The following is a 13,910-nucleotide window of genomic DNA, read 5'->3' on the forward strand; positions in this document are numbered from 1 at the left end:
GTAAATAATTTCTGGAGGTTTTACTTCTTCTTCCCCTCTCCTGCACATCTCTCCCCCAAGCTTCATCATTAAACTTCACAGGGAGGGGCTGCCTAGCTGGCTCAGTCGGTAGAGCGTGCAACTCTTAATCTCGGGGTTGTAAACTGAAACCCACATTGGGTGCAGAGATCACTTAAAAATAAAATCTTTAAATTTCACAGGGAAAGACAATGTAAAATATCTTCATCTGAGAGAAACTCAGAACTGAGTATACATATGCTATATGAATTTGTAAACTTCTGAAATGATTCACCCTGACATTTCCATGTGTCTAATCCACAATGTCTTTTCCTTGACATTATATGATTTGTATACTGCCCCCATCCTTGTGAGGTAGGCAGGCAAGTATGACTGTCTATATTTTACGGATGAGGAATGTGAGTCTCAAAGAGGTTAGATAACTTGTCTAAAAACACATGACTAGTTTATGGTAGAGCTGAGATTTGAATTCAGGTCTTGTACCACCTAGATGGTATTATTCTTATAATATTCATTCTTTCACTTATTCATTTATCCATCAAACATGTACCCGTCACCTGAGTGTCAGGCTACATATGGAGCAGTCAAGAGCCACTGAAGGATTTGAAGCAGGAAAGCAGCATGGTTTCCAAAGTATGGTCTGAGTGCTCGCTTCGGCAGCACATATACCAAAGTATGGTCTGGGATCACTCACGGGGTCTAAATCTCTGAGATTGGGATTTAGTAATCTCCTGATCAGCCAGGTTTGGAATTCTTTTCCAAATCTAATGCAATACAGAGAAAGAATCACTGTATTAGAGAAGGAGGTGGTGCAACCAGTTAACATGACTAAGGTAGTGGCTGTAGAGCGAGACAACCAGGTGAGAGGTGATGAAGTACAAAGACAAAGGGAGGCCTTTGAGGGTCATTTAGACAGCATTGGCAGGATTTCCCACTCTACTCTTTCCTGCTCCAGCTTGAAACCCTGTAATAACCTTTGAGAGGAAATGGGGTCACCCTCTGGGCTTCTGGGATTATTGTCTTCAGGTTTCCTGGATGAGTGGATGAGGTTCAGAGAAGTGGAGCTGGGATTCCTACCTGGGTCTTCAGGCTCTAGTGTCTTTGGGCTTTATTGCACATAGCCATTTATAACCATATCCCCACGTAAAATATTTATATTTATGTCGCTTGGCTCTTGTTTTGCAAATAACCATCTTATCTCAAGCTGCCTTCAAGCCTTGTATTTCTCCCTCAGTTTCATAAAGCCTAAGAGAGAAATAAGGGACAGACAAGCAAGGCTCTAAAAGCTTTAAAATATTTACTTCTTGGGACACCTGGGTGGCTCAGTCAGTTAAGCATCCAACTTCAGCTCAGGTCATGATCTCATGGTTGGTGGGTTCGAGCCCTACATCAGACTCTGTGCTGAAAGCTCAGAGCCTGGAGCCTGCTTCAGATTCTGTCTCCCTCTCTTCTTCCCCAGCTCGTGCTCTATTTAAATAAATAAACGTTAAAAAGATTTTTGTTAATCTTTATTTTTGAGAGGGAGAGAGGGAGAGAGAGAGCGCAAGTGGGGTAGCAATAGAGAGAGAGAGAGACACAGAAGCCAAAGCAGGCTCCAGGCTCCGAGCTGTCAGCACAGAGCCTGACACCGGGCTTGAACTCACGAATGGCAAGATCATGACCTGAGCTGAAGTTGGACATTTAACCAACTGAGCCACTCAGGCGCCCCACGTTAAACATTTTTAAAAATATTTATTTCTTTGGTGCTAGGTAAAGGAAAAAATAGATTTGATTAGACAAACACAAACTCTGGGAGAGAATAGTAAGACAGTGGGGAGATGCACTGCATGTCTTCTTCCTATAAACCCTAGAAGGCTTCCAGGAAGCCTGAAGACAATAATCCCAGAAGCCCAGAGAGTGACCCCATTTCCTCTCAAGGTTATTACAGGGTTTCAAGCTGGAGCAGTTAGGGAATTCAGGAAACTGTAAAGAAACCACAACAGCCTCAACAACCATCTCCCCAAACACCAACATCAACAACCTCAACAATAAAACTTACTAACATCCGTCTCCTTCCCGCCCACAACCACAGACCTGAAGGCGGGTAGATGGGACTATTGGGGACTGATCCTCATTCGGGGTTTGGGTTTCCCACGGTCTCAGGGAGGTGGAAAACTGACACCCTTATGCCTGAATGCATGCACCAGAGGCTGAGGACACCCCCACTCTCCTCACTGCCAGGTAGGTCAGGATTGAAGAGAACTGAGGCAAAAGTTATGGTTGGCAGTGCCAGGGGGAGATTAGCCTACCTAGATACTGGCCAGGCCGCAGGGGCTAAACCAAGCAGGTGAGGATGGAGGTATGGGAGAAAAGGGTGGGAAAGTGGGCGTGGCGGGAGCCCATGACAGGCATATATGGGGTGGGGCGTGAGAACACCTGGAGGGGAGGCTCCCTTGAGGATAACCAATCAGGAGCGGGTTGCGGCCCAGGGGCGGGACCGGGGGATATCTTGGTCAAGATTGGATAACGGCCTGGCGCTGGGAGGGGCCTCGCGCCGCCTGTGCCCGCCGCTTTGCAATCCGCTTCATATACTGCAGTGGTGGCTGTAGTGGAAGCTGGCTGATTGCGGCGCACGTCCCTGAATCTGACGCTCCTCGCTTGCCGCGGAGTTCCTTGAGTCCGGCGTGCATTTTGTCCTGCCCCAAGATCGCTCCATCCTCTGTCCCCTAGCCTCTCACCTAGCTTCCGAAGCTCCGGACTTGGACGTCTGCTGAACGAAATGGTCACAGCTATGAATGTCTCGGACGAAGTAGACCAGCTGTTCCAGCCTTACAACTTCGAGCTGTTCCAGGACATGAGGCCCTTTTTGGAGGAATACTGGTAAGACCTGGAGAAGGAGAAGGGCCGTGCCAAGGTCCTTACCTTGATGACTGCTATTTGGGGTGGGTTGGGGGTGAGGGAAGAGACACTTGAATGCCTGCAATGATTTTCTTAAAGAGCAAAGGTATCGGACTCCCCTGTAATGGCTCCATATCTGTTGTCCAAGTGCAGGGTTAGCACCTCAAAGAGATTAGATCTGGAAGAAAGAAAGAGGGAGAGAGAGAGACAGAAAGGGAGGGCGGGAGGGAGAATGGAAGAAAGAGGATGGGGTGAGAAACGTAGGAGGCAGAAACTGAGGGGACAGAGTATAGTGAGAAATGATCTCTGAGGAAGGGGGTTAATCTGAACTCCTACTCCTACTCCCACCCACCTTATAGACGGCTCTCCTCTGTCCTTTGTGGCCATGTGTGCACACGTGCAGGCATAGTGCTGGTGCCCAGAGACAGTCTGCCCTTCAAATTATCATGTTGTTCCCCCGATGCTACATCGTCCCTGCTGTGGAGAAGGAGACACAGCCAGGGAGCTTTTGCAAGATTTCCCCAGGCTCTTTGGCTTTGCCCTGAAGCTCCTCAGAAGTGTTTTTGGGCTAATTTTGAGCTCCAGCTAATTTTCCATGACCCAACCAGGCAGACACTATTGCCACATTCTTCTTGCACCAGAGCCCTGGGTTTGTTCTAGGCATGGGCCAGCAGCCATCACCCATTCACAATTCCACCGAAAGAGTGATAACTACAGAAACCTTGGCCACAGCCCTTGCCCTGTGCTAGGTACTTTATATACCTTAGCACTGCCAGGAGAGGAGTGTTATTTCTCCTTTATAATAAGGAAACTGAGGCTCAGAGAACTAAATAGTTTTTCCAATATCACACAGCCAATAAATGACAGAGATGTGACTCCAACCCAGAGCACTCACCTTAAGAGATGGGTGGGTACTCCTCTAACGAGCACCCACCTGTAAGCCCATCCCCTCTGCCTTCTGCCTGCCAGGGCAACCTCATTCCCCATAGCTCTGGTCTACCTGCTGCTCATCTTTGTGGGGCAGAACTACATGAAGGCACGGAAGGGCTTCAACCTACAGGGGCCTCTGATCCTTTGGTCCTTCTGCCTTGCAATCTTCAGGTAAGACACCCCCCCCACCTCCACTCCCTGCCTATCCTGTAGACCCTAGACCCTCATTTTATCCTTAAAAGCTTTCTAGAGACCCCAACTGAGTCAACTCCCTAAGTTGCCCTCTAACCCTCTCCCTAACCCATTCCCTCAGCTCCAGCCCCCTCCCTGGCTTCCACCCACCCACCCACTCGTATTACCCTGTTTTCCTTCTCCCTCTCTCTCTCCATTTTAAAATGTTTATTTATTTTTGAGAGACAGCGAGACAGCAGGGGAGGGACAGAGAGAGAGGATCTTCTGCATGGTCAGTGGAGACCCTGAAGCAGGGCTTGAACTCACGAACGGTGAGATCATGACCTGAGCAGAAGTCAGATGTTTAACCGATTGAGCCGCCCAGGTGCCTATACCCTGTTTTCCTTCTTCCCCAGGCCCCATACTGATAGCTTCTGTTCTATCTCATGAGAACTCTTGTGCTCATGGAGTCTGTGTACTTTTAACGAATTTGCCCAGCTTCTAATACTCTCAGCATCTAACACCCTCTCCCAAGATCTTCCAATAACTTCTCTAGCCCCTCCTTCCCATATTTCATCCCCGAAACTCCTTCCATCTCCTCCATCCTGTCACCCATCCCTACCCATCCCAAGAACCCTATTCCCTAACTCAACTTTCAGTCCAGTCTTCCAGCATTCCCTGGTCCTTCCCCTAGCCCTCATCTCCTCTAGATTACTGGTTGGATCTCAGAAGTTGTGATCCATTTCATTGGAAGTGGGGGAGAAGTGGTGGAGCTTGGGACAGTGATCTGCCAGGCCAAGGAGGAAGGGTGAATTGGTGTCTGGGGATGACCCTTACACCTTTTCCCTCTCTCCTATTTCAGTATCCTGGGGGCAGTGAGAACGTGGGGCTATATGGGGACCGTGCTACTTAGGGGCAGCCTAAAGCACACTGTTTGCTTCTCCGTCTTCATCCAAAATTCCGTAATCAAATTCTGGTCCTGCCTCTTTCTTCTCAGCAAGGTCATTGAACTTGGTGAGTGTCAAGGCTTTGTCTCTCTGGTGCCCGGTCAACTGCATCCCTCCTCAGTGCCCCCCACCCCATCACATGGAGAGTGCCTCCCCCCACCCCTGGGTCCTAACAACACCTCTTACCAAAGCCCCTCTTTAGATTATTTTCCACAAAGACCCCTCCCCATGCCCTGAGAATTCCCTCCATTCCCCTACAGCCAGTGTGGAGGGTGGTTCCAGCACTGGGTGGTATGCCAGCTATGACTCCCCATCTCCCAGGAGACACGGCCTTCATCATCCTGCGTAAGCGGCCACTCATCTTTGTACACTGGTATCACCACAGCACAGTGCTAGTGTACACGAGCTTTGGATACAAGAACAAGGTGGCTGCAGGCGGCTGGTTCATGACCATGAACTACGGTGTGCATGCCATCATGTACATCTACTACACTCTGAGGGCTGCCAAAGTGAAGTCCCCCACGTGGTTACCCAAGCTCATCACCAGCCTGCAGATCCTGCAGATGTTTATGGGAACCATTGTCGGCATCCTAACTTACATCTGGAGACAAGAACAGGGATGCCACACTACAACGGAACACTTCTTCTGGTCCCTCGTTTTGTACATGACCTATTTCATTCTCTTTGCCCATTACTTCCACCACACCTACATAACGCCCAAGGCCAAAGCCAAGACCAAGAGTCAGTGAAGGGCTGGAGAAAAAGGAGCCCCAGTCTCTCTCCCCACCAAGGCACTGAGGGGCTGAGCTTAGGTTTGGGAGAATGATTAGGATGCCTTTCCTGCATGGTTTTCCCCATGGGATGTGTGCCCCAAGGTGGCAGGAAGTTATGTCAGACAAGAAGTGTCAGCCCTGGGATGGGGTGCAATCTAGTACTTTGATGTTTCCACTTTTAATGTGAAGGCCAAGCAGGTCCTGGGTTGGGGGTAGGACTGAAGAGGATCCCCAGAACTGAGTTATTTATATTTCTATCCAGAAATCTTCTTCTTGCTCTATTTTTAATTAAAGATTTCAACACGATTTTGGGGGCTTTGGGATTTGGGGGAAGAGGAGGACTGCTGTGATGGGAGAGGGCTGCTGGCAAGCAGGATGATCACTGGGTGAGGAGATTAAGAAGGTGTGTGGAAGGATGAGAGGCTCACACACAGACACTCAAAAACCCTAGGCCTGGTAGGCACTTAATAAATATCTGTCACAGACCAGAATTTTATTGCTATTAGAGGCCCAAGCCCCTCATAGGAACAGTGAGAAACAGGTGCAGAAAGGCGGAGTAACTTATCTAAGATCATAGGCTTCCTAAGTTGCAGAATTGATTCCTGCCAAGTAAGCGTTGGAGACCAGACCTCCCAGTTATCCGCCATGAGACCACCGGGTGGCGCCGCAGCACCAACTTTGGCCAACGCCAGCCAAGTTGCTGGCCCCTAAGCCACACTCAACAAACGCGCATGCAGGTGCGCTCCGTGGGTCCAGGAATCCCCCAGCTTTTCCATCCTGGTGTTGGGAGCTGAGGGGGTACTGAAGCCCTAGAAGCCCCGGCCCTTCTTTCCTGCACACCCAGCTCTCCTTTAGAAATGGGAGAGCTTGAGGGGAGGGGGCTGAATCGCAACTCTGAATCATCAGGCCTTTGGCAGTCCGCGCACGTTTATTTCATTAATCTTTGAAAATGAGGAGAGGAGTCTGAAGAAGGCGGGGTGGGCCAAGGGTCAGTTGGCCCCTGGGGAACTGGTCCCTTTTCCTGGCCTTAGTCCCAGGGGCGCGGACTGTGTGTAGGGTCCAGTCCGCCCCTCAGGGTCGGCGGTGGGGGAAGTCTGTCTCCTGAGCCGGCCGCCTCCCCCCCACCCCTCAGCTGCCCCAGCACCCCTCTCAGACCCCGGGGCAGGGGCAAGCCAGTCTAGACGACCCCAGTCCGGGGAAGCTGTGAATTATCGACCCCGCCCTCGGGGATGGTCGACGGACCGGGCCATTCATACGGGCCGTTCCACGGCGTACTGGCACGGACTGAGGTTGGCGGCCGGGGGCGGCCCGGGCACGGCGGGATAGCTGAAAGAGGCGTGTTGTTTGGCCTTGAGCCTCAGGCTGGCCAGACTCGAGTTACACGGGTCCCGATATACGTAGGGGGAGGAGGCGGCTGCAGCAGCGGCTGCGGCGGCCGAGGCGTAAGGGCAGGATACTGCCCCGGAGGACACTGCGGCCGGAGCCAGCCCGGGGGGCCCCCCGCCCAGGCCCTGCAGGGCCCCGGGCCCTGGCACGGTGCCCGGGGCGGCCGCGGCCGAGGGCACCATGGAGGCGGCGATGGAGCTGGGTGGCGAGAAGACGGGCTGCGATGCCAGAGGCCCCACATTGACCGAGTTGAAGGCGAACGGGAAGGTCTTGGCAGCGAGCGGCGGGCCGAGAGCCTTTGGTGGCCAATTGCCGTACGAGTAGCCGGGGTACACCTCCTCGTAGGGCGGCACCAGCCCCCCGAGCGGCGCGGCGAAGCCGCCCTTGCATAGCTCCGCCTGCTGGCTGCGCTCGCGCTTCCGCCACTTGGCGCGCCGGTTCTTGAACCACACCTGCGGGAATGCGAGAAAGACTGTCAGAGCAGCAGCCGGGCGGAGGCCCGGGGTCAGCGCGGCTGGCGGCTAGGTCACCGAGACCCGGGTTCGGGCAGGGGCAGGGTGGAGGATAAACGAGACAGAAGTGGTTAGAGACGGGATTGGGCAGCCAGGCCGGGGGCAGGGGCAGCGCACCGCGTAAAGGGGCTGAGAACAGTTGTGGGCGGCAAGATTGGGTCGGGGGGGGCATGGTCTGGAGGGTCCTGTAGGATGGGGTCAAGGAGGGATGAAGAAGAGAACGAGAGACAGTGCCGGAGGAGAAGAAACGCGCGGGCTGGAGCGACAGGGTGGAGTCAGAGCAGAGGCCAGAGGCTGGTTCTAAGGAGGCGGTGCGAGGCAGCAGGCGGAGGTCTCCGCACGTTGGGTGTTGGGCCGAGGGTGGGCAGTCAGGGCAGAGGCACAGGCTGCTGGCTCCAGGGCTACTCGCTGAGCGGCAGGCTAGAGGGAGGCCAGGGCCGGGGACTGGGCGGGGGGAGGGGGCGGTGCCGGGAAGGTTGCAGGTCTGAGAGGACCTTACCCGCACGCGGGCCTCGGTGAGGTTGGTCCACACGGCAATCTCTTCGCGCGTACTCATGTCGGGGTAGCGGTTCCTCTGGAAGGTCGCCTCCAGTTCCTGTAGCTGCTGGCTGGTGAAGTGGGTGCGCTGCCGCCGCTGCTTCTTCTTCAGGGAGCCGTCTTCCGGGGAGCCTCCGGGCAGCGAAGCCGAGGCCTTCTCCGAGTCTGGGGGCCGAGATGGGGGCAGGTCACTGGACGCCCAGGCCTGCGCGAACTCTGCGGCTCCCAGACCTCCTCCACCGAGCCTTCACTCCCACCCTGCCTTCCACTCCCACGTCCCCTCGCCTCCGCAAGAGGGATTGAGCTGCTACCTCCCCTACTCCCAGTAGGGGGTGCGCTCACCGCTGTGCTCTTGGCCCTTGCAGCCGTGTTCTGGGAGTGGCGGGTGGGGAGTGCCCGCATCTGACAGCGAGAGGGCCGGGCTCCGGGCCTCCGCCTCGCTGAGCAGGCCGAACTCCATGGAGGGAGGACTCTGGAAAGGAGAGAAGACACAGCAGGTTGATGGGGCTAACATCTCACAGTTATCCCGTTCCCAGTAGTATTTCCCCTCAAGTTCACTGTCCCCTTTCTCAGCCACCGATATAAGCTACTCTCGTGTGCGTACCCTAGGATAGAATGGGGAAACAGTAGCCCAAGGGGGAGAAGGTGTATACCCAGAAGTTTCATGCACAGATATGCACACCAAACTGTTTTGTTCACTGATGGGCACCGAAAACTCTGCCTGGTGCACAGTTGCTGTTCAATAGATACTTATCAAGTTAATGAAAACTACACTATTGCACACCACATACTGTATACCACAACCTCAAAAACTTCAGTTCCCTTTTGCATGTATGTCCAGTATCCCCACAAACTCATACATGCCCCTCAACTAACATGAGACACTACCTGAACCTCTGTTATTCACTCTTCAGTGGGACGAGTTTGATTCTGAACGAGGCCCAATATGTCTCACACAAGGAAAATCACTGCTATTATTTATGAGTACTTACTATGTGCCTTTACTTCATTATCTCTCTTCTCACAAGAATGCATCGATATTAAGTATTATCACCCTTGTTCCAGTGAGGAAACTGAGACTTGAAGCCACCACTAAGGTCACAGAGCTCATACGTGGTGGAACTGGGATCTGAACCAGATCTGGGAAACTCCTCAGCTAATGCTTTTTCTTCATTTGCTTTTTCCAATTGTGTTCCAAACCCCCTCAGGGACTGGAACTTGGGACTAGCCTCAGGGATAGAGCGCTAGCCTGGCCTGGCTTGAATCTGCTTCAACTAGGGCAGCCTTGCTTTTGCCTGTTTTGTTTATCCTTTCTAGAGAGATAGCATTTGAAGAAAGGGTTCCAGGATCAGAAATAAGTTTGAAAATCCCTGGGCATTCTTGCCTTGTCTGCTTCTGTGCCTACCTGGACACCTATCACACCCTTACCAGTTCTACTCATGCCAGTCTCTACCAGCACTCCCCACCCTCAGCAGTAGATGTGGGCTTCTTAAGGTCATATTCCCACCCTTACTGCCTATCCCAAACCTCGCCTGACTTTGCCCGGGAGACTGCCTGGGTCCCTCTCCAAGTCTCCCCTGCAGGGTCCTCTTTCCTGCTGGCTTTTCCAAGTCCCCTCTGGTGGGATGAGGAGAAAGGAGCACTAGTGAGGTTCAAGAACTCTGGATGCCTCTTAGAGGAGAACCAAAGAAGGCTAGGAACAGAGGAGCAGGATGAAGAGCTAGCTGGGTAGGAGGGGTCCATCTGCCTCCCCATTAATAAGGACTTAATGCAGGCTCTGCAAGGTGGCATTAATGTGGCGGATTAGCCTAGATTGAGATGTGTGTCACTTGGCTGCTCTGAATTTATTAGGAGCCTTTCTCAGGGAGGCACAGATGGGCAGCAGCCTTTATTTGCACATGGTAATGCCCCCATCAACCAGCTGAGAGATGACAGCTGCCCCCCGCCCCCACCTCTCAAGCGAGATTGGGCATGGGACAGAGGTCAAGGCAGGAGGTTGAGAAGCAGTCCCCATTCTGTCTGCAGGCAGAGGGGTCTAGACCTTGGACCTTTTCCTAGGTTGGAGAGGTAGGACTAAAGGGGAACCCGGGAAGGAGAGACGTCAGGTTCGGGGTGGGTGTGCTCAGCTTACCTCCCCTTCCAGATCTGCAGTCAGGAATCAGGCTTGGGGCTGCCCCAGTGATGGTCTGATAGAAGGGAAATGCCCTTGGGTGGGGCCTCTGGCAGCCTTGACTGGTAGTTCTTCCCAAATAGCTCAAAAGGCTTAGAACTGGGAGCTGGAAAAGGGGGTGTTCTGAAGTCTCCTTTTACTTCATATCCAAGATGCTCTCGAAATGCAAACCATGCCCCTGACTTCTCCGGAGGCCATGGGAGCAACACCACTGGGAAAAGAGGGATAACTGGGTTCGCCTGAAGGGAAAGCTAAATCCCATGGTGCCATTTGTCCTTCCAGTCTGCTTTGGCTCCAGACTTCCACTATTCCAAACTCCCCTTCCCCCAGCATTCCATACCTGTGTCTTGGTTTCACCCTCTATTGCAGCAGAGGGAGGCAGGGTGAGGAGAGACAAGGGCCAAAGTAAAAGACGAGGCCAAGAAAGCGGACTTCAGGCTGTGTGTTCCCAGAGACAGACAGACACACATGCAGACACACATGGGCCTCCACTCAGACAAAATAAGCACTTGGACTTGGAGCTAGAGGCATACAAACACATACTCTCCCACACATGTGCTCCCACATTCAGGCAGACAGACCCACACCGTCACACAGTCTCCTCTCTCTGTGACAGGGACAGCTGCCTTGGCTGTTTTGGAGCTAGCCGTTACCCTCCCCCCTTCCTGGCCCCTCTGAACCTCAGCTCTCAGTCCCAGGAACTAAGGACTCTATGGGGGAGGAGGAAGCCAAAGGGGCCAGGGGAGTGCTCTATACTCAGTGGTTGCTGGGGGAGAGCCTGTTTGGCTGGGTGGGGAGAAGTCTGAATAAGAGGATGGCTTGGGGGAAGAGGGCAGAAATTGTCCAGCTCCCACCTAGGAAAGTGATTTGGTATAGCCGGAAGAAATTAGGTTTGGAGACAAAGATCTGGGTTCATGTCCTGGCTCCCCAACTTCCTAGCTATGTGTTCTTTACCTCTCTGGACATATTTTTTCCATCTCTAAAAGGGAAAACATAATTCCTTCCCTACCTACCTCTAGTATTGTTATAGGGTTAAAATAAAACTTGATGTAAAAATAAGTGGGGGTGAAACTCTATCCAAGTTGCTTTCCCCTCCCTCCTTACTCATTGAACAGATGTTTATTTGGCACCTCTATGAGCTGGGCACTGAGTAAGGCACTGAGGCTAGAGTGGTAAGATCTCATCCTCACATCTGCCCTTGCTTGAGTTCACCTTCCTAGACCCTGAATCTCCCAGTGAAGAATTTCTCTATTGAATAAAGGTAAGTATGAAGCATTTGAGAGTGGAATGCAAAGGTGTATTGTGAATACTCTACCCTACACATAAGGGAGGGCCCAGTCAATAAGGTAACAACAAAATGGACAGAATAACCCAAGCTAAGAGGCACTTTGGGGATCAGGGACTGGTAAAAGAAAGAAGGAAGCTTTCAGGCTCTTGACTGGGGTAGTAACAGTGGGAAGGGCGTGATGAGGCTGAGAAGGGCCTTGCCTGTGAAACTGAAAAGGCAAGAACACCACAGTCAGGCAGGCAACAGAGAGATAAAGGGTGGGGGCACAGGCCTGTAGCTGACTCGTGGCTGGGTGGGCTAGCCAGGCAGAGGCGGGGGGCGCCAAGCTGTTGTCTGAGCTGGAGACAGGCTGGCTGAGGATTAAGCTCCCCCAAACTGTTGGAGGTCAGGAAGCTGGGGAGTTGGGACTGAGGCCAGGGGCTTCGCCTCACTCAGTGGACAGGGACAAGCAGTAAGTCTGGAAGCTGCAGGATTGGTTGACGCTGGTAGGAAATACCAGGCAGGGCCAAAGAGAGTCAGGATTTAACAGTGGTGCTGAGTCCAGTTCTGGGAGGGGCTGCCTGTCCCCCCTCCAGCCTTCCTGACACACCCTGCTGGGGATGCACGGGCAAGGCTCCGTGGGGTCAGGGTGACAATCCTAGCCCAGGGAAGAAGAAAGGGCCTGCAGGCGCACTCTGATTCTGAGGTACAGGCTGCCTACATGGAATTACAGGAAGCCTATCATGGACTGCAGCAAGAACAAAATATTCAAGGTATATTAAGGTGGAGAGCAGAGGTCATCACAGGCCAGAGAGTTCACAGTAGGGAGGCCATGGCTTCCAAGAGACCCAAGCTCATGGCAAGAAGGCAAATGCCGTGTGTGCCCACTTTTGTCCTGACGCCAACGGGAGAAACTAGGACTACATCCAGAGAGCTCCCAAGTAGTTGAAATAATAATGCCTAAGCAGAAGGTATACCCTAGAACTGAGATGGGAGAAAACCACTGAATGAAGAGGAAGATGGAGGGGATAGAGTTGGGGTGCTGTGGCTCTGCTCAGCAAATAGCAGGTTGGCAATAGAGTATAAACCAGGGCCCTTAACTAGCATGGAGCCCACCTAGAAACATGGATCTGAAGTGAGGCCCTTAACTTCATCAGGGATGCTGAACACCCAAACCGTCTGGTTTGCCGAACTGCGGTGAGCAAATGGGAGCAAACGAAGACAGCTGTAGAGGAGTCTCACAGCCCCACGAAGAAACCCTAAGACTCAAGTGGAGGCAGCAATGATTTGATGTGGTTAATTTATCAAGGGGTAAGTTAAGGATCAGAGAAATGGGCCCCCACACCCACTCTTCCCCTTTCTTCTTTCCTTCAGCAAATGTTAGGTGCTAAGACAAATCCCTAAGAATGGTAAGGCACAGAGCCTAACTTCTAGGAGCCTGTACAGTCTGGGGAGGCAAACAGGATGGACGACGATAGGCTGAATGGGACTAATATTCACATTGTGGGCGATCAAAGAGATGGAATCCCATGTAAGGTATCAGGTTTTGGGGCTCAGAGAAGGTAGCACATGGCAGAGCTGGGAACTGGGGAGTAAAGGAGCAGAGGCTTCTAAATAACACAGCAGGATTGGGAATGAGCTGGCAGGTTCAGAGGGCAACAGGCAGCCTAATGTGGCCAGGGTCTCAGTGTGGGCCATGGGAGATCATCAGAGGAAAACAGGTCGGGGGGACTCCAATGAAGGACAAGGGATGATGCTTCAGGTTTGATAGAGTCTAGGCTAGAGCATCTCCAGCTTTTCCATCAAAAACCCCTAAGACCAGTAAGAGAGAACATGACTCTGGGAAACTGGGAGCACAACCTCAAACATCTGCCACCAATATGGAACTTCTTTGAGATCTCCAACCTTATGGTAAAAATTGAAGCAAATTTTGCATTCTGTTCCATACTTAAATTATATTTGTCTTAATATAAAATAATGTTTTCTCTCCAAATCTCCACGTGACATCTTCAAGTGACATCACACACCAGGAAGATGGGCCATGTTTATCTTGCAGCGTCATGCCCCTTCCACTCCTGTCCTGCCCTCTCCCCCCATCCCCCCTTTTGAGAAGCAGTGCTCCAAGCAATGGGAGTCACTGGAAGCTTGCAGGCAGGGGAGAGACATAAGAGCAGCATCTCTGAGACCTTTATTTGGCTGTGGTGAACAGAATGGATTGAGCAGGGGAAAGGTGGGAAAGGGGGCACTTAACTAAAGTGTAAAGAAGGCCCCAGGGAGGACAATGGAAAAGGAGTGGAGAGAGTTTTGAAAGCAGCTCTCACT

At 52.3% G+C, this 13,910-nt stretch overlaps 2 protein-coding genes across 2 annotated transcripts; one reads left to right on the forward strand and one right to left on the reverse strand.

Moving 5' to 3' along the window:
• Nucleotides 1–2,108: 2,108 nt before the first annotated feature.
• ELOVL3 (ELOVL fatty acid elongase 3) lies at nt 2,109–5,865 on the forward strand. Its single transcript, XM_047826034.1, has 5 exons — nt 2,109–2,238; nt 2,728–2,877; nt 3,865–3,996; nt 4,859–5,010; nt 5,265–5,865. Exons 1-5 carry the CDS (start codon nt 2,192–2,194, stop codon nt 5,690–5,692), a joined length of 909 nt encoding a protein of 302 aa, XP_047681990.1. The 5' UTR covers nt 2,109–2,191; the 3' UTR covers nt 5,693–5,865.
• Nucleotides 5,866–6,897: 1,032 nt separating this feature from the next.
• Nucleotides 6,898–10,353, reverse strand: PITX3 (paired like homeodomain 3). Its single transcript, XM_047825959.1, has 4 exons — nt 10,283–10,353; nt 8,494–8,623; nt 8,114–8,316; nt 6,898–7,554 (listed from the first exon to the last, which is right to left on the reverse strand). The coding sequence occupies exons 2-4, from the start codon at nt 8,609–8,611 to the stop codon at nt 6,967–6,969; spliced, it is 909 nt and encodes a 302-aa protein (XP_047681915.1). The 5' UTR covers nt 8,612–8,623; nt 10,283–10,353; the 3' UTR covers nt 6,898–6,966.
• Nucleotides 10,354–13,910: the final 3,557 nt, after the last annotated feature.

This window comes from Prionailurus viverrinus, chromosome D2 (genome assembly GCF_022837055.1).
Source record: "Prionailurus viverrinus isolate Anna chromosome D2, UM_Priviv_1.0, whole genome shotgun sequence".
Lineage (NCBI taxonomy): Eukaryota > Metazoa > Chordata > Mammalia > Carnivora > Felidae > Prionailurus > Prionailurus viverrinus.